Source organism: Rattus rattus, chromosome 4 (genome assembly GCF_011064425.1).
Source record: "Rattus rattus isolate New Zealand chromosome 4, Rrattus_CSIRO_v1, whole genome shotgun sequence".
Taxonomy (NCBI): Eukaryota; Metazoa; Chordata; class Mammalia; order Rodentia; family Muridae; genus Rattus; species Rattus rattus.
This window is the reverse complement of record NC_046157.1, coordinates 165801438-165827811: the sequence shown is the minus strand read 5'-3', so window position 1 is coordinate 165827811 and position 26374 is coordinate 165801438. Positions and strand designations below refer to the sequence as shown.

Below are 26374 nucleotides of genomic sequence, written 5' to 3'. Positions count from 1 at the left end.
GTTTCTTCTGCCTTTCTATGTGTCTGCAGACTTCTCAGGTCGGCACATGTCTATAGCACCTAACTCTGCCCCCTCAGCTCAGTCTATCGAGCTGCCCTTGCCAGTTTGGTGACTAGAGCTGATGTTTGCCCTCTGAATTCCGCCCACTCTGGAAAGGTGGCTCCAGGCCACAGTGTGCCTCTGCCTGTTCTGGCTCTGAGCCGCAGCTCACAGAATAGTGAGACACCCAAACCACATTGTTCCGTGGGAGCTCTTAACCAGCCACACTTTTTGCTGAGTAGGGCAGGCTGACCTCGGGTGCCAGGATGTCCCAGCTCTGGGCAGCTGCAGGCTTTTCCTGTGGGCACACGCTGGTTTCCCTGAGGGGGGGCACACTCTGGTTTCCCCGAAACCATGCTCATGCTCAGAGACTCAGCTGGGCCCTGCTCATTTCCTCTACCAGGCCTGGGAAGGGCACCGAGGCTCCAATTTGCGCTCTCTTATAGGGATTTAGCTCTTGCCTGGATAGGAAATTGTGTCTGGCTCTGGGATGTGATTGCTCCCCGCCTCAGAGGGGATGCTTTCTCTCAGGTTCTAAGTTTGGATTTTATGAGACCTTACATTGGACGCCATTTGTAACTTTTAGGACTTCTCTATGACTGCTCCAGTTCCCTAATAATGACACAAAGGCTTATTTTTATTTACAATGCTTAAGGTAGACATGATCTCCAACTAGCCCCTAACATATCAACCTGTTTATACCACCCTATAGCCACCACATGGCTGGTTACCTCTAGTATCATATGGCCAACTTCATCTGAGTCCAGGTGGTAAATTCTCTCTCCACCCTGACTCTTTCTCGGAGTTCCTCTCTCTTCCCAGAACTCCTTCTGATTCTCTCCTTCTCTGCTGTAGGTTATCAGTTTTTTTATTGATGGGTGGTAGTTTTATACAATGCACAAAAGATTATCCCTACAGAATATGCTTCAAGATGCTTTGTGGGCCTTAAGGATGCTTCTTACTTCTCCAGAACCTAAAATGCCCCAACTCTAACTCAACTGGCCCAGGGGTTACAAATCCCAAGAGTCATAGCATCCACATGAAATGGCACATTACCTCCTTCTCTGCCCAATGTCTCTTCATGCTGACAAATTAGCCAGTCTTCTGTCTTTCTGCCCTGCAAGACCTTTTCCCAGCTCTATGCCTCTCCCGTTCCATCTCTCTGCAGAGCAAGAGTTACCTCCCTGGGTGGGGAAGCCAGGGGAATAGGGCAGTGTGTCCTTGAATCATTAATGGTAGCTATCATCATGATTACAGTTACCCTAGCCACCTCAAGGTGCTCCAGACCTCGAACTCCATCAAACAGCCTGGAGAAGCCCCCCTCCCATTCTGTAGGCTAAGCATCCTGCCCCATGAACACTTCAACTTCCATTTGAGGCAAGGCTATGTCCCTCAGGCTGTCTACAGTGAGGAATGCCTCTACTTCCCAGCTCCTGTTCATCACCTGTGTTGCCATGGCAATGTTGTAGCATGGAGATGACCCACCTACCCAAGGGCAGATCTGGCCAGAGGAATGCAAGTGAGCTGAAAATAGGTAGATAGATAGATACATACATACATACATACATACATACATACATGATATAGATATATACAGTTACATAGATAGATAGATACATACATACATACATGATATAGATATATACAGTTACATAGATAGATAGATAGATAGATACATACATACATACATACATACATACATGATATAGATATATACAGTTACATAGATAGATACATACATACATACATGATATAGATATATACAGTTACATAGATAGATAGATAGATAGATAGATAGATAGATAGATAGATAGATAGATAGATAGATAGATGGATGGATAGATAGATGGACGGATAGATAGATAGATAGATGTGTTATAAAAATAATAAAATCCTTTTTCCTTTCCCAGCTCCTGCTCCTGGAATGACGACTCTGAGACTAATTTATTTACTAATAAATACCTAAGCCCTAAGTTTTGACTCATTCACTAACTAGCTTGTAACATATTTAACCTATTAAAATTATTCTAGGTCTTCCACATGGTTAGTTACCTGTCCTTCAGTCCCGACCATGTCTTCCTCAACATCTCTTCCTCTTGTCTCTCCCAATGTCTCTCTCCAATCTGTTTCTAATCTCCCTTTATTTTCTCACTATTTCCCAGAATCCTCTTTCTTCCTGCCAGTGTCTCACCTCCTATCTCCTGCCTCAGCTCATTGGTCAAAAGCTTTTTTATTGATAGGTGTTACATAAATGCCGTCACAATCACCCCACCCAGGCAGCCCATGAAAACCTCAGTTTTTCAATAGGGATGGCATGTACCTAGCCACACCCACATGTCTGAGACAAGATTAATCAAGCCCCAATTTCCACCCCAGCAGCATCCATTCCCTACCACAACTAGACTGGACTTGGGGACCAAATCAACCAAGGCCCAAAACAAAGCATTTCCAACGCCCAAGACCCAGCAGGAGGCCTCCCAGCCCTCTCCACACCTTCAGATGGGAATGGAAATAGCCACTGTCCAGGTGTTCCTAAGCCAGGATTTCCTAAGGATACAGAGCCCAGATAACATGGGGTTCCTCTCTGCCATCAGCTAGGCAACAGGACCTGTGTCAGGATATCTGCCTCAGGCCTGTCCATGTTGCTACTGGGCTCCGCGGTGTAGACTGGGGGCTGCATACACTCAGATATCAAAGAAGCATCCTTTATCAAAGTGCCAGCCAATTAGCTTTCCTGACAACAGTTTGGTCTCCATGGCAACTACTGTGCATCAGAGAACTAGAGAAGCAGAAAAGACTGCAGTGATATCTCACTGGAGATCACCAACCAGCAACACCAGCATCACCCCACACCTTTGAAGTTTCTATTGATAAGAAGTATCAAAGATTTCTATTAAAATACCTAAATCATAAAGGCACAGTTTCTAGAGCTAAGGAAATGAACAAGTGGCAAGGAGTACTTGCTGCTCTCGCAGAAAACCCAGATTCAGTTCCCAAGCTTGAAGCACATCTGTAACTCCAGTCCCAATAAATCTCGATCCAGGCCCCTATGCACCTGACTTCAACCCATGGGAATGAGGGTTTTAGGTGGCAAGAGGTCAGGGGGTAGGACTGGTGGAGAGAGAGGACAGAAACAATAGCTAGGAAGGGTCAGAAGGACTTGCATAAGCTGGTGACTTATGCCAAGCAAGAAATTGTATACATATACACATACACATATGCATTACACATACACATTATGCATGTACATTACATGTACACATATACATGTGCATCATATACATGTACATCATGTACATATATATCATATACACATACACATATACATACATGGCTTCTTACATACTATTTTTAGGGAATGAACCAAGGTCATCAGAGAGCTAAATCAGACAATGTGGGCAAAGAGGACATGGGACACCTAAGACACATCTGTCGTAGGGCTGATAACCACACAGCCCCTTAGGGAGGGTTCCCAGGAACAGAGCCTTTAACTCCTTGGAGGCCCAGGCTCCACCTTAGACTGGACCTTTCTAAGCATGCTCCCGGACAAGGACACAGAAACTCACCTTCCCTTCATCCCTTCTTCAGAGCCTTCTGAGAAAGACTTGGGCTGGGTGGCTCCCAGCACCCCTCAACTGCCCTGGACACACATTTGTCATTTCCTATGACCCTGACTATGGCCCAGATGTATTAAATAAAAAACAAATGTTTATGCAAACTAAAATTAAACTGAAATAACTGAGAGAGGTATAAATCAAAATAAGCTGTTCTGTTGTGACTGAAATGACTACCAAGTTCTACCAACACGCATGCTGCAAGGTTGTTCTGACCCCCCATCTACCATCGATGTCATTGTGGGATTTGCCTTTAAGAACATAGAACCCCCTGAGCTCCAGTATGAAGAGCATTTCTGAGGTGCTAGCCCACTCTTGGTCTCCAGCCAAAACAAAAGACTCCTTATACTCTTTCATTGGCTTAATAAGTGTGATGGCATGTAACATTCTCACACCCAGCATTTCACCACCAAGTCAATCAACCCTATATGCTCTCCTCATCTGTACACACATATTACATAATGCATGCATGCATGCATACATATGTACAGCCAGTGGATTAAAAACTGGGCCTACCAAAAGGTAAATCTCAAGCCTGGATCCAACTGTGCTGACGGACACCCATCAGGTTGGATGTGGGGAGCCATCACCAGCAAACTTCAGGGATGTTGGCCTCTGAGGACAAGCTTTAAGAGCAAGGTATGGGAATCCTGTCCTGAGATCTGAGCAGCCTGCTCATAAATAGCTTGCAATGGGCTGAGAAGGGAAGAAGCTGTTGGGAAAGTCAGGTCAACTTCAGTACTATTAGCCATCTGGCAAGATGCCCAAGTCCTCCCTCAGCCCCTGCTCACCCTCCTCACCCTGTGCTCAGCTTCTAAGTCCAACTCTAATGAGGGCTCGCATAGTTGACCGTGTGGCAGACTAATTGAAAGCTCAAGATAACGTCTAAGAGTGGAGCACTGTCTTACTTAGGGTTTCTGCAGCTGTGATGAAACACCACGACCAAAAATCAAGTTGGGGAGGAAAAAGTTTTATTCGGCTGACACTTCCATATCTCTGTTTATCATCAAAGGAAGTCAGGACAGGAATGCAAACAGGGCAGGATCCTGGAGGCAGGAGCTGATGCAGAGGCCATGGAGGGGTGCTTACTGGATTGCTCCTCACGGCTTGCTCAGTCTGATTTCTTCTAGAACCTGGAACACCAGCCCGGGGATGGCCTTACTCACAATGGGTTGGGCTCTTCCCCATCAATCACTAATTAGGAAAACACCTGCAGCCAGATCTTCTGGTGTCGTTTTCTCAGTTGTCAGTTAACCTCCTGAGAAAGTTATCCCTCCTTTCAGATAACTCTTTTTTTTTTAATTTATTTATTTTATTTATATGAGTACACTGTAGCTGTCTTCAGACACACCAGAGAAGGGCATCAGATTCCATTACAGATGGTTGTGAGCCACCATGTGGTTGCTGGGATTTGAACTCAGGACCTCTGGAAGAGCAGTCAGTGCTCTTAACCGCTGAGCCATCTCTCCAGCCCCCTTCAGATAACTCTTAACTCGTGTCGTGTTAACATAAAATCAGCCAAGGGAGTCATCTCTTCAGTCCCCTGCAGCTCAGAGGCTATTGGCTCTATAAACTTTCCCAGAGGGCACTGTGCTCACCCGGCCAGATGGGTGTCCATGTCAGCCCAACCCAGCTTCAGGGGTTTAGCGCGGCTCCAGCACCCTGCAGCCATCTGGGTAACCAACAAAGGCCCAGATGAAGCCCTCTGTGCCAGTGTGACAAGACTGGAAGGTGTCCCCACACATAACACAGACACACAGGAAGCACATGTACACGACATACACATATGGAACAAACACACAGAGATGCACACTTGGAATTTAAATGCAGACGCACATCTCAAACACTGACTGCACTGGAGAAAGTCCAGAGAAAACAAGGGGGGTGATCACATGTTTTAAAGAACAAGTACATGATAAAGTGTGGGAGAGAGAAATTGAGATTATTTGGGTCTTAAATTGGGCAGATAAATTAGCGGTTCCTCCTTTAGCTTCTGGGAAATGTTTCAAAGCAGGGCAGAACGAAGAGTTTTTATTTGCAAACACTATTAGCCATTTCCTGTTTCAACCTCAGAACCACCTGTAAATGAGCTTGTTACCTGAGTTGCAGCGCCCTGGGCCCCCATGATGCTTCACTCTGCCCAGAAGGCCACCGTGGCTTTGGGGTTTGGATTCTAGCCACCTCTCTACCTTCTGTCTCCTTTAGAGTTGTTTCAAAATGATCCTTTGGTTTCCTGAACGTTCTGTCCCTGTCCCCACCTAGATGGAAACTTGCTATTACCTCCAGGGTGCGGGGATCCCTCCCCCCAACTTTCCATCTGTGCTGCTTCTGTTTCACAGTCTTGAGGTCAGCACCCTGGAACCTCGTGCTTCTCTGCCCTGTCCAGATGGAAGAGAGACCCCAGGGGGTCTTCTGAGGACTTCTGTCCGTGAACCCCACCAACTAGGATCTTCCTACACTTGCCACAGTGAATCCACACCACAGCCGTGGCTCAGTACTCAAAGGGACTAGCAGGCTAACATGTAACAGGAGGATGCTTCAGGGGATAATGGCCCACAGAAAACCAGAGCAACAGGCACCTACTGTGCCATACTGTGCAGGCAGCCAGCACAGAGGAATGGCGTGTGCATTGGGGATTGTGTACAGATTGGGAGGTAGTATGTGTGTTGGGAATGGAGGGTCTAGTGGGACAGAGTGTGTATATTGGAAGATAGCATGCATGTTAAAGGAAAGCATGAGTCATGAAGAGCGCATGTGTGTTGCGGGATAACACACGTGTTTGGGGCTGTGAGGGTTCTATCACATGTGCTGGGGACTGCATGTGTTAAGAGAAAGCATTATGAAGGGGATTGCTTTCGTGGGGAATAGGGTTCTCATGCATATCTGAAGAGAGTATGGATATCAGGGGACAGCACGAGCCCTGAGAACTGTGTGTGTTTATGGCAGGAGAGTATGTGTGTTTGATATTGTGTGGGTTCCATCATGTATGTTGGGGATGGCATGCGTGTGGCTACTGGCATAAGGACAACGATTAGGGTTACCCGAGGCCCAGCCTTGCTCCTCACCCCCACTGTTGAGGAGAAAAGAGGGAAGATGGGAGAATCAGATAGTGAGGCTGAAGAGGAAGAAGGTACAACAGAGGGGGTAGGAGAGAGGCAGACAGAGGTTCCCTCCCTCTCCATGAAAAGATGCCCCGGTTCGTGTAAATGCCAGGGATGCTGCTTGGGCTCTGTTCCTCTCCAGTCCTCATGAACTGTCCTGTACAGTCTGAGTCCCGTAGGACAATTCTAGATAGAACATCAGAGCAAGCCTGGGTGGGGTCTGTCCAGAACTCACCCTAGGCCTGTAGCCAGTATGTGATCATCTAGCCTGGGCTAGATGTAATCTCCCTATGCCTGGGAGACATGAGGTGTCAAAAAGGCTCTGTGACAGCCAGGACTGGGGAGGGGATCCCCCTAGCTTCTGCCCACAAGCCCCATACTGAGACTGGAGGCGGCCAGTCTGTGCCTCTTTTTCCATTTCTACGCGCTGTTCAAAGTAACGTTTCCTTCCCCACCAAGCTGGTGCCTCTAAACCAGGGTGGCTGTGGCAACTGCCAGATGGTTTCCAGCCTGGCTGCTTTTAGGGTAGCGAGACCCACACATCTCATTGCTAATATTAGCAGTTTCGTTTTTCCTTTTTTTTCCCCCCCATTCTCTGTGGTGAAACACCGAGAAAGCCGAACTATTAAGTAATCAGAATGCCCCCAGAAATGACTAGCCAGCTGGGTGCTGTGCTTGCAGGCCTGCCCACCCCGCCCATCCCCAGGAAGACAGGGGTGGGACAGGCGTGAGGTGAGGTGGCTTTCCACATCCTAGGAACTGAGGAAGGTTGACTGGGAAAGACCTAAAAACTATGCCCACTCCAGACTGGTGTTAGGTCTCTCCGGCGAAGAGGAAGATCTCGGGCAGCAAAACTAGCAAACTAGGACAACTGTGAAAGCAGAGAAGACAGTAATCCAGACGGCACATCCAGTGTCCTGAGAGGAAGAAAAACCATGAGAGAAAGCAAGACCAGGCCCAGGGGCTTTCTAAACCTCTGGGTGTGTCAAGGGAAGAAAGGCATCTTCTCAGGGTCCTAGGAGATGTTCCCTATAGCCCTTTGAGGCCTCCTCTGACCCATCAAACACAAGCGTGTGGGATAGCTGGGCTCTTGCTCCTCGAATGGAAAGAACTAAGGCATAGCTCAGGGGACACTCATGGCAGACAAGGTAGGGGAAGGTCCAGTTCACCTTCACTCCAGCCATAGGTACCAGAGCGAGGGAAGACATCTACCCTCCAAAAGGACAAGAGTCTGACCCTAGTTTCAGTCTCTCTTAGCCCTAGGAGCTAAGGGTAGGGGTACCAGGAATGGAAACGACCAAAACTACTTGAAATGGAGAGAACCCCATAGGGGGGCAAGAGGCAAAGACAGCTGGTCTTCTCTCCCCACTTTCTGTTCCCCACTCTCTCACTAGTCCCTTACCTGCTCTAGGCATTGGTCCCTCCTTCTCCCCTCCCGTTCCATCCCCCTCCCCCACCTCTAGTCGCCTGTTCTCCTACCCCTGTGGAGGTGGAGGAAGAGGGGGCGGGAGCCAAGAACAGGTCTCCTCCCTCCAACATGACCCAGGACAGTTTCCTTTCCGCACAGACAACTCTGCCTGAGCAGCGGAGGAGGAGGAAGAAGAGACCGTGACTGAAGAAGACGCAGCCAGGGGCTCTGGGCATGTGGGTCCAGCAGGTACCCTGGTCATTCACTTGGGCTGTGCTACAGTTGAGCTGGCAATCAGGGTGGCTTCTAGGTATGTGTCTCCTAGGGATGCGGGGTCAGGGGTTGGTGGCTGGGTCGGGGCTTAAAGAGATCTTCACCCTCCATTCCTATCACTGGAGGAGAGGAACACTGAGCACAGGGGATGGCTGTGTCCCTGGTTACACAGATCGGTTCGTTTCTCAGCCCTAGGCGGGTTTTACAGGTGGAATTCCCCCTCGGGGCTCAAAATCCACCCGCTCCTTGCTTTTAGACAGACAGAACATTTGTCTAATCTCAATTGATCTTCTATGTCCCTCTCTGTGGAGCGACGGTAGGTCTGGAGAGATCTGACCTTAGCCACTGTGGCCCAGCTCCAGGATTCTGCCCGGTTCTGGTATCCCTAGCCCTTCTCTGTGTTTTCCTATGGTTGGGGACATCCCTACACCGGGTCTGCCCTACACACTGTATAAATGACTGAAGATCCAAGAGTATAATCATCTGTCTACCCTCATGGGCAGGCTTCCCATGAGCCTCTCTGGAGGACTCCCCAGTGCATATCCCCGGCCTCACAGCATCCCCAGTGGACTCTGGGGAGGGGGAGGCAAATGGAGGGGTACAGCAATCCTGCTCAAATTCCTCACAGTGAAAACTCAGCTCCCTGTGCTCCTGTACCCCATGATCCCTGCCCTCTACCCTCTGGACTGAGATGACCTTCACTGGGAACCCAGGACCAGGGGGAACTTTGTTCCCCCTGGAGGTCATCAAGCTCCTGGGTCAACGCTACACCCACAGGTCATGGAAGTGTGACCCAGAGAAGCTTATATTCTTGTGTTGCTTTAATACCCACAATGATGTCCCCTGGCTCATATGAAGTCCCAGTCACCTTTAGCCCAGCCTCTTCCCTACCATGAAAGCAGGATGGGACTGGGACCTGGGTACTCACCACCCCAGGCCCTCTCCTAGGTTGCAGACCAAGGCTGGTTGGGAAGCCAGGGACATTTTCCCTCCACAGTAGCCTCTTAAGACAGCCCATGGTTTGCCGTCAAGACTGGATAGAGGAAGCAGGCCTGAACATAGTCGATGGTCTGAGGCCCTATGGGTAAAAGAAGTGCCTCGGAGGAACCTTGTCGGGAAACCCAGGGAACAAAGTCGGAAGGAATATGTGTCATTGGAGAGAAGCAACTGAGATAGAAAGGGGACTATGACTCACTCTGGTGACCTGGCACACCAGGCATGTCCCCAAACAAAACTTTCGTGAGAGAGTATGGAAATACAGATGTACTTATGCAGGCCTCCTCTAGATTGTGTCTGACAAATGTTTCAAAGCTGCTATGCCTCCCCTTTCAGCCCCCAACCCCATCCCCCGTGGAACACTTTACCCAGCCAGTGCCTTTGGCGGTCATGGACCTTTAGTCTACCACATTCCTTCCTTCCTCATTGGCTACCCTTCTTTCTCTCAGCCGTTCCCATAGACAGACCCTCTCACGTTTACTCTCTCTGTTTTACAAGTCTCCTAACCTCCACAGCAGCTGCCTAGGGACTGAGGTGAGGAAAACTCAGGCTCAGAAATGGACTGGCTTGTATTCAGACTAAAGACAGTCATAGCAGAGCACACCCAGCAAAGTTCAAGACCAGCCTGAGCTGCCTTGTAGCAGACACTTTTGGGAAAAACAACCAAAGTTAGTCCATAGAACCACTGGTGAGCGTGGTGGCCTTTGGCTTGCCTTGTATTCAGTCAGCCCTGGTTCAGAGTTTATGGGTGCATTTCCCCTGTCTAATGAACGCCATCAACAGGTGTCCTGGACCTCTGGCTCTTATAACCGTACCACACTCTCTCCTGTAATTCTTCCTGAGCCTTCGGCTTAGGGGTTTCATTCCAAAGACACAAGTCAGTCTCTTTATCGTTTTCTCACCTGCGCTTTTTCCCTTTGTTCTTTGGTTATTTGTTTGTCTTATTATTTTATCTTACCTTGTGGGGTATGGCTTGCCAGTATGTGCATCATGTGCGTGCCTGGTTTCCATAGAGGCCAGAAGAAGGCATTGGTTATCCTGGAGCCACAGTAATAAATATATGATTGTGAGCCACCATGCGGGTGCTGGAAATTCAATCTGGGTCCTCTGGAAGAGTACCAGAGCTCATAACTGCTGAGGTATTTTTCTAGCCTCTCGCCTACGATTTGGGAGAAACAAGCATTGCCTTAGCCATGAGGTTTACTCAGACCATCTGTGAAAACTGCCAAACATACCCTAAGACACATTCCTTAAAGTCAGATTTGCTTTTTTTAATGTATACTTCTGAAAAATACACATCCTATACATATATGTGTATACACACCTGTATCTAGCTTTACTTATATGTGCACACGTTCAGGGTTGACCACTTGGGACTGGACAACCTATGCGGGAATTCGACGTCTCTGAGGTAACTGATTCTCCCTCTGCCATTAGCTTCCTATAGCTCTTCCTGTAGGGATAGGACCATGCGGCATTCCCTCTGCCCACAACTGTCAGGTGGTGTTGTAATTATGTTTGTCTTGTGTTTAGTCAACCATGGTCCAGAGCTCATGGGTATGCTTTCCCTGCAGTGTCTAGAGAACACTATCAACAGGGGTCCTGGACCTGTGGCTCTTACAACATTCTCTTCTGTGAGCCTTAGGCTTAGAGGTTTCACTCCAAATATAACATTGGGGTTGTGCCACAGTCACCTACTCTGTCTGCATTTTGAACAGCTGTACATCTCTGTAATCACCTCTATATGCTGCAAAAAGAATCTTCTTTGAGGAGGATGAGAGCTTGACTTATCTGTATAAGGATAGATATTTAGAAAACAGTTATAGGAGATAGATAGATAGATAGATAGATAGATAGATAGATAGATAGATAGATAGATAAAGATCCATTAGTTTAGAAACTGACATTCTTTTTTCTTTTTTTTTCTTTTCTTTTCTTTCTTTCTTTCTTTCTTTTTTTTTTTTTTTTTTTTTTGAGACAATGTCTCATCAGATTTCTAGGCCAGCCTCAAACTCAAAATTGTCCAGTACCAATTTTGGGAGATCCCAGGCACAAACAACTTCACCTGGTTTATTGGTACAGTCTTCAGTGGCTTGGCCAGATGGTCGTTACCAAGTACCACAATTAGCAGAGAGAGGCTTTAGGAAGCGTTGTCTCAGACTTGAGGTTCTTTCCCCGACTTACCCTCAAGCCATGGTTTCTCTGTGTGGCCCTGATTGTCCTGGAACTTGCTCTGTAGACCAGGCTGACCTCGAACTCACAGAGATCAAGGACTGCTAAAGGTGCATGCCACCGACTCCCAGCAGGTTTCATGTTCTTAAGTTGGAACTCAAGAGAAGATGATCTTCAACCCCTGTAGGCCAGTGCGTACCAGGTCCCCCTCCTGCCTTTGAGTTTTCCAGCAACCCTTAGGCTTCTTGGTACCTAGACATCCTCTACTTCTGCCTTTACCCACAGGTATCAGACAGTGTCTGCAATTCCCTTTCTACACAGACACCATCCCTACTAGCTAAGCCTTCACCCTACTCCTACGTGACCTTATCTTAATTAATCCTATAGCTAGCTCCCACTCCTTGCTAGGAGTTTTAACCTGAGGTCCTGGGGTAAAGATTCCAGTATGAGTTTAGGAACAACCCACCCCCTCCCATCTCTCACTTTCTCACATCACTGTGATGTTCTGGATCGCCAAGCATCAGTGGCAGATGTTAAAAAGCCCTTTATCCCTCATCGTCCCAAGTCCTCTGGGGACACATCCCCACCTAGATGCAGCTAGAGCTCTGACATCGTGCTTCTAGCTGGCTTGCTTCTCCCTAGCTGGGACTCTTGTAAGAGATGGTTTGGGCTGAATGTCTGTAGGCTCTCTACTTCTTCTTTGGCTTGGTAAGCCTGTGTCCTTAACAGCCTAGGCAGGAGATGGGGTATGTCTGCAGCATCTCGTGTCTACTTAAAATAATAGTCCTGCTAATCCTTGTAGGTGCCCTTCTGGGACCCTCACACTGGGGATATTTCTTCTGGTGGACATGGGGATTCCAATCCATTTGTAACAAACAAGGGATCCCTGTCACCCACCTGACCATGCTTTCATCTAGACGAATCTTGCCTAAATAAGGTATTGTGTGCGCCTGTGTGGTTATGATTTGGCCTCAACACACAGGAGCCTGTGGTCTGCAGGGAGCTTGCCTTGTGGCCCTCCAGCCTCAGGCTCTGACTAACAGAACTCTCCCTCTCAACCTCCCAGTGCTAACTAGAACATGCCACCCACCTATCCACATACCTCTGTACACAAATTTAAGAGCAAGCTCAGGGAAATTGAGAAGCCCCTGTCATTTCTGATCTTTACCTTCTGTGCAGAACTTGTAAAGGCTAAGACGCCCAGGAAGGCTGCCTGGAGGAAGTAGCCTTGCTTAGGGCCTTTGCTGTTGTTGTAACGGAACACCACAGTCTGGGTGATTTATGAAGAACAAGGTTTAATCATCACAGGGTTCTAAGTGTTGGGAGTCCGGGGTCAAGAGGTGGCCTCTGGTGAGGTCTTCTTGCCAGTGGGAAGACTACAGAGTCCCCAGGGTGGGTCCAGGAATCCTACTGAAACACAGAGCAAGTGTGCTTATTCTTACAACCCAGCCTCCCCCAGAGAGCACTTTGAGTGGCTTCCCAGTGTCCTCTGAAGCTCTCCCCTCCCAGTATCACTAGTATATCACTTTGGAATTAGTGTTCTGGGAACAGACATATACTGATGGCAGGATCCCTGGCTCCCAAGTAAGTTGGACAGAAATGGGGGCGGAAGACCAGAAAGCTAAGTTATTACCGACGGCACCGCCACACTGAACCTCCAGGGGCTCAAGCCCTGGGACAGGTTGGGTAAGGAAAGGGGTCTTATTATCACAATCTGACCCCCATACCTCACTAGGTTGATAGAAAAGGGGTGATTTCAACTAGGCTGCTTCTGGAAGCATTCCCAAAAGAGATCCCAGTCAGTCCTAGGTTCTCATATCCTGGTTCGAGGCCCACAAGACGAGAGAAAATAGGACCTAAACGTGAAGAGGGGTCCAAATCTCCTCAGTGCCATTCACACTACCACGTAAAAGTCAGGCACCTCTGGTGATTTTTACAAATGAGAGGAATGTGTGTGTGCGTGCGTGTGTGTGTACATACTTATGCATGTGTGTTTTATGTGCATTTGTGTGAATATGTATGTGTGGGTCAGTGATCAACATCAGGCATCTTCCTCAGTTTCTCTCCACCATGATTTTTAAGACAGGATCTTTCTCTGAGCCTGAAACTTTACTGACTTGTTGGAGAGCCAAGTTAGCTCTCCAACAAGCCCCAGGGTTCCCCTTGTCTCTGTCTTCTCAGTACTGGGGTTACAGGCACATGTGTGCTGCCACCCCGGTCTTAGATAGGTGCTGGAAATCACTCTCCAGCCCTCTTGTTTGCTTGGCTAACACTTTAGCAACGGAGCCAACACTGAAGACCCATGAGACTTACATGGGTGTCGGTTTTGATGTCTGTGGGCCAGAAGATGATATCCTGCCTTGTTACTGTACTTTTATGCAGATTATATGCATCACTGATTAACTCTGAGTCACCAATAATGAATCGGTGTCACATTGAGGAAAGAAACAGATGCACCTCCCCTTGGGGTCATTTAACTAAGAGAGTCCGTCCATATTAGAATTCTCTACTTCATGTTCCACGTGTCTTCTATCCTCTGTCTGTCTGTGTGAGTCTGAATCTCTGCCTGCCTGAAGGTTGTTTTGTGAATCCGTCCCTGTGTCTGTGTCTCCTGTCCTGTGTGTGTCATGGCTGTCTCTGTGTCTGTGAACTCTGTGTGTATGTGTGTGTATGTGTGTGTGTGTGTGTGTGTGTGTGTGTGTGTCCTTAACAAAGGGGCTCTGTCTTTATTGAACAGCATAAAGAGCATCATATGGGGGGTGGAGGAGATACTTCACAGAAATGTTTACCAGAGTTTTACAAAGGATTAACTCACTGGCTCCAACTGATCTCCACTGACCCAGACAAGCACCATTATCAACCAGTACCCATAAACGGACACTTTCAACCCTTGTGATGGATTGATTATAGAATATTGCTTCCCACCTTTGTCCTTTTCAGCAAATGACACACATGCGTTATCTGGGCCAGAGGCCTGGACCAGTTCCTAACTTAAGATCACTGTCATGCGTTGCTTATGTTGTAAAAGCTGATGACGTGGGAAATCCAAGGGGAGCATGGCTGATGGTTACACTGTTCTCTTAAAGGCAGGTTAAAGCAGGGTTTGGTGGTACCGGGCCTTAATCCAATCACTGGGAAGGCAGAGGCAGGCAAATCTCTAAGTTCAATGCCAGCCTGGTCTAGAGTTCCAGGACAACCAGGTCTACACAGAGAAACCCTGTCCTAAAAAAACTATTTTAAAAAATCTGAATATGAGTACACAGTGAAATTAAGGTGAATTAATAACTCTATGAGGCCCTTTATTTCCTTGTGACAGTATTTTCCACTAAACCTGAAACCTGTGTTTTTCCATCCAAGCTAATTGGCCGTGAGTCTCCAAGGCCTCCCCTGTCTCCGCTGCTACAGTGTTGCAATCGCAGGCACATCCTGCCACGCCCGTCTGTTATCTGGATCCAGACTTAGGTCCTCATGCTTGTGCAGCAAACGTTTTTCACCTGCTGGGCCATCTTCCTGGCTTTCCATCCTCTCTTTCCTGTGAAGTTTCTAATTATGCGAACAGCATCAAATTAGTGGAACTCACATCGAGGACTGGGATGTCCTCACCCACTGTGCCCAGACATCAGAATAATCCCACCTCCACCTACCACTTGTGGATTAATAAGAAGTATGCCTTTATCCCAGCATGACAGTACCTGCCTGCGATCTCCGCACGTAGGAAGTAGAAGGAGAATTGTGAGTTCAAGGCTAGCCTCGGCTACTTAGCCAGTTCCCATCTCTTAAAGAGAAGCCACCATTGTGCATTTTAACCACAGCAACACTTCATTTCCATCTGCCTGTATGTTCCATAGGCATCCACAGCATGAAAGGGGGACTCAGAGGTACTGTCTGGGGGCCTCAGCCACTGAAGTAGCTATCTCACTTTCTCGGAAGTGCAGGGAGCCAGGATCACTGAGGTTCCTTGGGGTTGAACCTTCTAGAAGTCATCACACCCAGCCCAATTACCAGCAGCTCTCCTCCTGGGAGTGGGGGGGAGCACTTTGCTCTTTACAGAAGAACTGAATGCCTGAGGGTAGGCTCCCTATGGTATTACTACTTGGTGGCCTCCAGAGATAGACGCTCTCTTGCCAAAGCCCAGTCCCTCCTGTCCATCCCTCTAGCAAAACATCCTCTGTGAGGAAGTCCTCCCTTGTCTTCTGCAGGCCCACCACAGGCACACCGAGGGAAGACACATCCCAGGTCTATAAAGTAATTTTGAGGGGGGATGGCTAGGGTGTAAAGAGGCTGTGGGGCACAGAGAGAGCAGGGTCTTCCTCTCTCTGAGGAATCTGAACAGAACCAGGATCTGAACAGAACCAGACAGAGCCCTGGGATGGACATAGGCAGAGACTCATGAAAGGACAGAGACCCGGGAAGTCATAGGTCCTGCCATCAGAGGAATAGCAGAGCCAGGAACGGGACAAGTGACTCAAACTGTCACACATTCAGACCCAGGAGCATGAGAGATCTGGAAACAAACAGCAAATGTCTACCATTAGCAAATGTCTACCCAAGAGCTCATCTGGGGCAACCTAGGGGCTCAGCTTTGAGAGGGAGGGTAGCAGGTGGTTCTCTGAGGACACGCCGTGGTCCCAAAGCCTAGTGGATGGGGTCCCATCAAAGGGGACGGGAGATGGTAACCGGACAGAGGTACCTGGCCTGCTCACAGACCACAGGTGACCTGGGGCAGGTGTGATAATCCTGCCCAAAACAAAGAACGGGCACTATGCCATTTTCACTGTGTTGTGACTTGCTAGCTGTGTGCGGTTTGGGCACACAACTGAGAGCCAAGAGTGGGTGTTCTGAAGTCCTCATGGTAGTTGTGTTCCCTCTGAGAAAAAAACAGAACCTTAAATGGGAAGTCATCACACTGGCAACACCCAGCCTGGGCCCAGTCCCTCCAGCGACTTCTGACACTACTGGTTCTTCTGGGCCATACAGACCTACATGGACCACTGCCTACCCTGCCCCGAACCGTGTGACCTAGACCTCACCCACTCTGCACGGGATCTAGAGACCCTGACCCTTGAGGATCTCCAGGTCTAGCTCATAGGCTATGCCCGCTCTCAAGTTCAAGTGTCACTAGATTAACTTTACATCCGTCACCCATGGTACAGCTGAGAACATCAAGGAGGGGAAATGCCAGTTCTGCCTTGGTGATGGAGACTATTTCTGGGCAAGGCTACACAGTGGGGGTGTCTCAGAGTCTTCCTCTGCCGAAGTCTGCTCTGCTGAGTATCTCTGGCTTCCTTTCTGAGCTGGATGGCTTCATCTACCTCGTGTGCCGGGGCTCTTCCTGTTCGCCTTCTCCCTCACTGACCCCTCTTCTTTGCCTCTGCCTCCTGCCTCCTGAGCCCGTGACCTTAGCTGTGACAGCACAGCCTCCCTCTCTGTACCCCTGGGAGGAGCCATGCCCGGCAAGCATTATCAAATACCCCACTTCTGAGGTGGGGGTGGTGTTTGGGGCGCAGTGCCCTGGGCCATGTAATCGGGTAGAATTCCCTCGCTATATGACTACTCGATCAGTGGGAGGAAAGGATACAGCTGGGGCCACATCTCTATTTGCACCGGCTCTTTCTCTACGAGCCCCAGTTGCCAAATGACTACACCGGCTAAAGGCAAAGACAGTTGGCAGCCCAGACAGAGTTGAGGCCAAAGTAGCTTCAAGGATGTCTCGATGCCTGTTTCCTGTGTGCACGTCAGTCTCCCTGGGTAAGGTCCAGCATGTGTGTGCTCAGCAAGTCTATATTTCCCTGACCCTGAGACTTCTGACTGTACCTACATAACTGACCGCGGGTTCAACTGCTGACATCCTATGGGCCCCAGTAGTGGGTGCTTTTGCGTGCTGGTGGAAGGTTATGTGTTCTGTGTCAGCGTGCATGTATGTGGAAAGCAGCTTCCCAGTGGGGCAGGCATTTGTTGAGAAGAGCTGTGAGCCCCTGCAGGCTGCGTCAGGCATCCCTGACAAAACCCTGGTAGGTAGTCCTACTAGCCCAGCCCATCTTTGTTTGGGTGAGTCCTAGACCTTCTGTCCGCTTGAGGGGCAATGATGCAGCTGCTCTTTGGAGGCTTCTTGCTGTGACCTCTGATCTGGCCGGAAGACATGACTGCTATGCTGTGCCTTCTGCTACTCAGGGTAGCTCTGACTTACTTGGTGGTCTCCCTGGGCCAGGACACCGCCCAGACTCCAAGCTTACTAAAGAGTCCACCCTCTCCAAGTCTGGGGTTTCCACGGAAATCCCCCACACTCCCACCCCACTATCCTACTGACCCGTCAGACAGAACTGAGCCAGCCAACCAGAAGTCCAGGGATGGAACATACAAGTCAGGCCTGGGACATCTTGAACAGGAGTGGGAAGATAGAGACATCTTGCGGGGGGGGGGGCGGATATCCTGAACTCTCAAAGGACAGAAGAGTAGCCTCCAGCCCCTAGGTTCAGTTATGCTCAAGGAAGAGCCCTGCTTGTTGGGGGTTCACATATCCACAACTTGCAAGAGGCTACAAGCTCCTAGGTAGGGGAACTGCTAATGAGATTGTACCCTGGGATGGGTCTGAGAGGACTTCCTCTCCCCAGGGATTTCAGATGTCAGACAGGATGTACAAGCCTCTTCCTCACAGTTCTTTCTTCTCCTCTATCTCAGAGGTCCTCAATAAGCCCTGGAGGCCCCTCACCTTCTCCCCAACCTGGCTCACAGTGTCAGAGGGAGCAAATGCCACCTTCACCTGCAGTTTCTCCAACTGGTCGGAGGATCTTAAGCTGAACTGGTACCGTCTGAGCCCCAGCAACCAGACTGAAAAACAGGCCGCCTTCTGCAATGGTTACAGCCAGCCCGTCCGGGATGCCCGCTTCCAGATCGTACGACTGCCCAACGGACATGACTTCCACATGAACATCCTCGATGCACGGCGCAATGACAGTGGCATCTACCTCTGTGGGGCCATCTCCCTGCCTCCCAAGACACAAATCAAAGAGAGCCCTGGAGCGGAGCTCGTGGTAACAGGTGCCGCTAGAGGAGCCGAAGTAGGAGATCCCCTCCTGCCCAGGGACCCGTTAGGCTCCCTTCCGTGGCTCTGTCCAGAGCCTTGAAGATGCTGTCCCTCTCCCTGTAGAAATCCTCAAATGCTCGTTTATCTTTAAGGGATGGGGCCTATGGAAGTAGGGTGGGTGGCTAGTCACTGCAATCCAAAATGAACAGCCCTTGGGACTTGGAGGGGGCAGGGTGTGTGTCCCTAAAGAGAACACACTATTGGTGTCCTAGAACTCTATTCTTTCTGGTCCTGCAGAGAGAATCCTGGAGACACCAACAACATATCCCAGACCCTCACCCAAGCCAGAAGGCCAGGTTCAAGGCTTGGTCATTGTCATCATGAGCGTCCTAGTGGGTATCCCCGTGTTGCTGCTGCTGGCCTGGGCCCTCGCTGCCTTCTGCTCAACAGGTATGTCAGGTAAGGTTCATCATATCCTGCCTCTGTCCCTACCAGACCTTGTAGTCACCATACTTCACACATACTTTGACCACCACGAGGGCCTTCACCAGAAGGGTCGTCATACAGCACACACACTCTGACCACGACAAAAGCTTGTGGGCACCCTGCCCACATCCAGCCTCAGGCTGATGGTTTTACTAAACCACTGATGAGAGTTGCCATTTCTCTGACTGAAAAGAAGGTCTAAGTCCACCTCCAGGCCCCCTGTTATGAGTGGATCATTCTTAGGCTGCCACCTCCAGGAGGTCTGGTCATCAGCCAGCTAAGAGGCCACACATGCTATCTGCTGCACGCCTGCCCTGCGCTGTGGTGTACCAAGAAAGGGGGCACTGATACATGTGTGCCTGTGGCAGGCCCATATTCCACAATTCACCATTCAACTGGGAACTCCCAACTGGGAAGGCCACACACACACACACACACACACACACACACACACACACGGTAGAGACAGAGAGATAGAGAGAGACAGAGAGAGAACATTTCTCTACTAGGGAAGATGGCTCAGCAGCTGCCCTCTAACTCAAAACGTGTGTCTCAACAGAGGCCAGAGAAGCTGGACACAAGGAAGACCCTCCGGTGAGTATCTTTCGTGAGTGATCCGTCACAGTCCACCCCTAGGTCTTGGAACAGGTAGAGAGGCCATGGGGCCTACAGGGCTGAAGACTGGAGAGAACCCAGCTCACATTTCTCACCAGGCTCCCAGAGCCATATCCTGCTGCTCCTCCCAGCACCTGACCCTACTGTGCACACCCCTGCCCTGCCCAACATGGTCACTACTTATTTTACTCTGGGCAGAGACAAAGTGCAAACATCAGATTTTGAAATCCTAAACCCACAAAAAGGCCAGGAAACATTTAGAGGTAGAAACTGAGCCAGGAACAAGGGGCTGCACCCTAAATATCCCAGAGGGCAATGGGGAAAGGGACAGCGGTTAGGTCAGGTCCCAGTTTCAGTGGCTGAGGTACATTTGCTCTAAGAAGAACCCCAAATCCAGTGACAGGCTGGAAACGCAGCAGAGGGAGGGGTTGAGACTATGGGATGCGTACACCAACCCCCAACTGACAACGCCGATGGCTTTCTTCTTCCCTCCTTGAAGAAGGAGGCGCATGCAGCAGCCCCTGTCCCCAGTGTGGCCTACGAGGAGCTGGACTTTCAGGGACGAGAGAAGACACCAGAGCCTGCCCCCTGTGTGCACACAGAATATGCCACCATTGTCTTCACTGAAGGACTGGATGCCTCAGCCATAGGACGTAGGGGCTCAGCTGATGGCCCACAGGGTCCTCGGCCTCCAAGACATGAGGATGGACACTGCTCTTGGCCTCTTTGACCAGACTCTTCAGCCATTAGCATGCCACAGGCCCTCCACAGAGAGCACTGGTCCATTCCTCCGTCAAGAGGAACATGCAGGCTACAGTTCAGCAAAGCTCCAGGATCTGAGCTATCTGGAATGACAGCGCTTGCACTGTTGAGTGAGAGCTCTCTTCGTGTTTACCACAAGCTGGGAACAGCAGGCTTCCCTGTTTCCTCTTGTCACAGGGTGCAGAGCTGGCCTAAGCCTAGTCTCCTGAATCCTACTGTTGGGCACTTCTAGGGACTTGAGACACTGTAGCCTATGGCGTCTGTGGGTTCTGTGTCTGGAAATGGAGAGACCTGGTTACGGCCTGACTTTGAGTAGCCCTGTGAGGCAACCCCATAACACGAGGGTCCAGCTATACAGTGGGCCCAGCACCTAAAGCCACCTTTGGGAGATACTCAGGCGGGAAATTCTTAGGCTGGGGGACTGAACTGATCCTGAGACCTGGAAAAGTTTTGATGAAGACCAGAAAAGCTCCTAGCTTCAGGGTTTCGGGAAGCCTGAACACTTTCCAGGTAACAACTCCATGAGAGTCCTTGCTGTCCTTCTGCACCTCAGTTCTTTCTACAGCAGGGACACTAAGGCAATAAAAGGAACCAGCAAAGCTAGAGATCCACCCACACCTCCAGTGAGGCACTCGAGTCTCCCTACCCCTCCTAGGAACCAAAAGGACAAGGTCCATGTCAGCAGCAGGGAAGGAAAGGGGGGACACAATTTTGATTCATACCAACTCTGCCCACAGCAGGCAGTGGTTTAAGTGTTCGGATCTCCTCATTCACCCTGTCCTGGGGTCCAGTTCTGGCTCTCCATCACAGCGTAGGGCCCTGAGATGGGCAAATGGTTTAAGGGTTCCCTTGGCACTCCAGACAGTCAAGAGCCTAGCTGTCTGGTGGGCACCCTAAATGGCCAGGACTCAAGAGTCCCTTTCCTTTGGTTTAAGCCCATTATAATTAAATGGTTACAAAAGCTTTAAGAAGTTCTGTTCTACTTCTGGGTGTGCCGGGGCAGAGGCAGTGGGGAGGAAGAGCTGCAGGGCCAGGCTGAGGAGGCTCCAGGCTAAGTAGGGCAGGTCATCGCCGTGCCGAGGCCCAGCCTGAGTCAGTCCTTGCCACTACTGAAATAATCAGTCACGCCCTAGCCTCATCTCCACCTGCTATCCCCACATTTACATGTAACCATGTAAATGAAAGGTCTGAAAGACCTCAAGTACAGACACGGAGGAAGAGGCATGTTCCTCTGCACCAGGCCATCCCAGGCTCCCACAGCTACACACCCCAAGCCTCACCCCAGCAGGAAGGTACCCTGGGCTGTTTTGCCTGTGTCCCCCGTCATGTCATTTATGAGTCCTTCTCTGCAGGGTTGATGCCATGTGCTGGGAGTCATCTCAATAGGGTTGGTGAAGTGTATCTCATTATGAGAGAGGTTCCTGTGGGTCCCTCCCCGGGACACAGGATAGGACATCTAAAAGGTGGGGGGATAAACTTGTTTCTAACCTATCATTATTCTGGGGTCTTGACTTTTGATCACAGAGGAAAGCAGATACCCCTCTCCAACCTCTGTCCGGATAATGGAGAGCCTGACTCAAGGCCTTTGGGTGCTTACAGATACTCACTCACTCATTCACTCCCTCACTCACTTCTTAGCCCTTCTAGTCCCTCCTGAGCTCGCTGCTCTGACTCCATGTTGGGCAGGGGAGAAGGAGATGATGTGTACTGGACAGGCAGGGTTAGAGGAGAGTAAGTCAGGGAGCTGGAAAAACTCACAGGTACTACAAAAAGAAGCCCGGTCACACAGCTCATCGAAATAAGGGGGACATCAAGAAATAGGTGGCTTTCCACTACTGTTCTAGAAGTCCTCTTGGGTAGCAGGCAGAGTTCTAGCCTGCTCCTCACCACAGCTGCTGATGAGGTATTACTTACGGTTGTCCTCAACCTCCCTACTGCTTCACTCGACCCTTGGGCTGTGGCAACCCCCAACTATAAAATTGTTTTGTTGATACTTCATAACTGTAATTCTGTTAAATGTCTGATATGTGACCCACAGATGAGATGTGATGAGTTGGACATCTGTGAGGTAGCTGCAGGAGAAGCAGGGTACAGACACACCTCCCCACAGAACACAGCACTACTCACCATGCTCCATACCACAGGCATGGCCGCTCTTCCTACTGGATCTATAAACTCAACATCATTCTAACTTTACAAAAAGAAATAGTCTCACCTAAAAACCTCTAATGTATGTGGGAAAGTGGAGAGCAACCTGCACTGGGTGCTGCATTCTCCTGCCTGGGAATTCAGATTCCACCACATGCAACACGCCTGCACGGTCCCAAACGCAGCAGACGGCATGGAAAGGAACCCTGCACGAAGCTCAAGTAGGTAAGGGGGCTGGAGAGATGGCTCAGTGGTTAAGAGCACTGACTGTTCTTCCAGAGGTCCTGAGTTCAAATCCCAGCAACCACATGGTGGCTCACAACCAACTGTAATGGGATCTGATGCCCTCTTCTGGTGTGTCTGAAGACAGTGATAGTGTACTTATACATAAAATAAATAAATAATTTAAAAAAAAAAAAAACACGTTCCCAAGCAGCTCGGGCGTGAGGTAAGCCCTAGCTATTAAAGAACCTCGGACAAGAAACAATTAACAATTCAGAGTAAGATGGATACATTAGGCTCGAAGCAGAAAAAAAGTAGAAGGCAAAGGCCACAACGTAGTGGAAAATGTAAGCAAGCTGAAGTAAGACATTCGTGCTATCACACAAAGATCTCCGATTACGTCTAAAATTAAATTAGATCTGAAATACATTTTGCACGAAGATCTAAAAACTCTGGAAAAAAATCTAAAAGCACAATGAAAAAGCCAGCAGGACACGTAGTCAATCATCATTTCACTGAGACGTGTGAGTGCACATACACTGACGCCTGCTCATACACACGTGCATATACAATGTGTATGTGCATGTGTGTGTTGTGTGTATAACCATGCGTGTGTGATTATAGCCAAGTGTACACAGTGTGTGCGTGAAGGTGTGCTCTACATGCTGTTCATACATTCATATATGATGTTGCATACATACATGTGTATGCACACACACACACACACACACACACACACACACAGGCACACACACGCGGATACCCCAAACAATGAAGAAGAATTCAGTTTTACTCATGATCACAGAAATACAAATTAAAACCACACCCGCTAAGAACAAACATTGGAAAGCAAGATCAGGCCTCCTCTGTGGCAGGAAAAGGCACCAAACTTAGGCATTCACCTTTGCCCATCTGTGCCCTGTGGGACACAGGGAGGGAGAGAGGCACAGGGTTGTCAGTGCTGAGTCTACAACTGCCCCAGTATAGGAATCTGTACTGGCTCAAGTCCTCTTGTCCCCATAAGCAGTGTGGTCTCACGAGCAGACTCAGCAGAGTGCTGTAGGGATGAGTGGCAGCTCCGTGTGTCTGAAGGCAAAGAAGCAAGCTAGGGTTGTGCCAAAGTGACAGGGGAGCCGTGTGGGCATCAAAACGTACCAGGATTAAAATCTGATTAATACACTTTGAATATGGTGTTGCAAGAACATCGTTATAAGTTCAAAGAGAACAGCAGGAATGGAAAGCACACGCGGGAGTACTAAAAAAAAAAAAAAAGAAAAGAAAAAGGCACAGAAGGCGGGAGGAAGTGGTCGTACTCTCAACGGGTCTCTGAACCTCCCGCCTGGCTCAGGGCTGCAAGGCGCTTCTGGGCCAGGCCATCCGGTAGTGGCAGCCCCTGTTCAGATAAGAACTGAGAGAGCCGCAGGGACCAGTCAGCACTTCACATCCGCTTTCCCGTAAAGCGGCAGATGCACCTCCCCGAACTCATTTTTTCCATCCGCTCGCTCGGCCCCGGGCACATGTGTCACCGCCGGGCTGAAACCCTGCGCCTATCCCCTCCCACTGGGGTGTCCTTAATCTCTAGCAGAGGCCGCCTCCTCAGGAGAGCTCTTGATGTGGCCACTACCACAAACCAGAGCTGACCCCAGGGGGAAAGGACCCAGGCGTCCGAGCTACCAAGCACCTATGCTGAGCCTCAGAAGGTTTCTTCCCTTTGCTCTCTCTTCTCCACCTCCCAGGTACTGATGCCCTCCCTCACTGGTATGCAGAGAGGACTCCACGTCTGGTTCAGTCTGGCCCTGCTGGATGGAGAAGGCAGGAGATGCAGCAGGGATCTGCTAAAAGCCCGCCCTCTAGCTGTGGAAGACGGGACCTGGCCCCTAGATCCCTGTAAGGACTAGAGTGAGCCAATGTGGGTGGGGGCTCTTCTCGGTTTCTTAAGGGTTCAAGATGTGGAATTTATGCAGGCGGCAATCAGTACATCTGAAACAACAGGACATCGGTCCCAATCACTAGGGACAGCAGAATAGATAAATTGTTTTGATTTTGAGACATATAACCCTAACTGATCTGAAACTCATGAGATCTGGTTGCCTCTGCTTCCAGAGTTCTGGAATTAAACACCTATCCTAAATATTTTGTAAAAAGGTGTGTGTGTGTGTGTGTGTGTGTGTGTGTGTGTGTCCATAAATTATGTGCACCATTTGTGTGCAAATGTCCACAGAGGATAGAGAACATTTGTCCCTTGAAGTTTCAGGCAGTTGTGAGCCACTTGGTTTAAGTGCTAGGAACTGAACCTCTGTCCTCTACAAGGCAGTACCCATTAGTAACTGCTGAACCATTCTCCAGCCATCAGATAGACCTTAGTGTCTCTGACCTGGTGAGACTCCCCCTTCTCACTAAGAGGGTCCCCTGCATTTATCCAACCTCCAGAAACCCGGTCCCAGGGTGTGGACAGAGGGGGCTGGCACCAGGTAGCAAGTGCCCAGAAACACATGGTAGGCAAAAGTGCTCCACAGACCTGCCCAGTATATACAGCCAATGGCTGTTTCACAGTTCGTAGGTTTTTATCCAAAACCTCCAAAACCAAATAATCACACAGGAAAAAAAATGCTCCTCAGCCATTTAAAAGAAGAAGTGTTTTGGTTCCACGTTCACAAGAGCTTCATTCACTAGAGTGACGATGTGGGAATTGTCCGTACGTCCATTAAGGAATGGGTGGGTGAAGCAGATATCCTCCGTCAGTACAAAGGAACACAGCCTGGGGAGGGAAGGAAAGCCTAGTATATGCTGCACCATGGGTGAGTCTTGACAACAGTGTGCTTGGGGGCAGTCTGCATGAAAGGACAAACTGACAGAGGTGGCCAGTCAAAGAATGACTGCCAGGACCTGAGGAGATGACGTGTCAGCCCGAAATAGGGACAGAGTTTGTTTGTTTGTTTGTTTTTAAGATTTATTTATTCTATGTACGTGAGTACATTGTGGCTCTCCTCGGACACACCAGAGGAGGAGGAGGAGGGCATTGGATCCCATCACACATGGTTGTGAGCCACCACATGGTTGCTGAGAATTGAACTCAGAACTTGTGGGAAAAGAGCCAGTGCTCTTAACGGCTGGGCCATCTCTCCAGCCCGGAGTTCGGGTTTTTGACAAGAATCTTATTTTCTGGTTAGGAAGATGTGAGCCTTAACCCTCTGCCTGCTCCCAGAAGCTGTCTCTGCTAAGTGAAAGTGTCCATCCATGAGCATATGAGGGTTGGCACCCCTCACTGTAGTAAAGGGGAACCGGGGCCCCATTAGAAGTCAGAGCTTGCCACAGTAACAGGGTCGACAGAATCTAGGAGGAGAGAAGTTAGGACTCTTTGGGATCAGGCCAGGTGGCAGGGCAGTAGATGTCCCCACGTGGGGACAAGGGGAAGCCAGGGCTTAGAAGTTAGCCCTTCTAGAGGGAAGCATCTCCATTCAAGACTTCTTGACTACATCAAAGCTTGTACACAACAGGGTTCTGGGCTTCATCC

The 26374-nt window shown here is 49.5% G+C and overlaps 1 protein-coding gene across 1 annotated transcript; it reads left to right on the top strand.

The window, feature by feature from the left end:
* Window positions 1-8332: 8332 nt before the first annotated feature.
* On the top strand, window positions 8333-21456 carry Pdcd1 (programmed cell death 1). Its single transcript, XM_032899635.1, has 5 exons — window positions 8333-8472; window positions 18282-18641; window positions 18925-19086; window positions 19673-19707; window positions 20228-21456. Exons 1-5 carry the CDS (start codon window positions 8397-8399, stop codon window positions 20456-20458), a joined length of 864 nt encoding a protein of 287 aa, XP_032755526.1. The 5' UTR covers window positions 8333-8396; the 3' UTR covers window positions 20459-21456.
* Window positions 21457-26374: the final 4918 nt, after the last annotated feature.

Excerpts from the sequence above, each read along its gene's own strand:
- Pdcd1 (XM_032899635.1), top strand. The coding sequence starts at position 8,397 with ATGTGGGTCCAGCAGGTACCCTGGTCATTCACTTGGGCTGTGCTACAG. Across the intron at positions 18,642-18,924 it reads AGCGGAGCTCGTGGTAACAG|AGAGAATCCTGGAGACACCA; the intron begins GTGCCGCTAGAG and ends CTGGTCCTGCAG. Across the intron at positions 19,708-20,227 it reads GACACAAGGAAGACCCTCCG|AAGGAGGCGCATGCAGCAGC; the intron begins GTGAGTATCTTT and ends CCCTCCTTGAAG.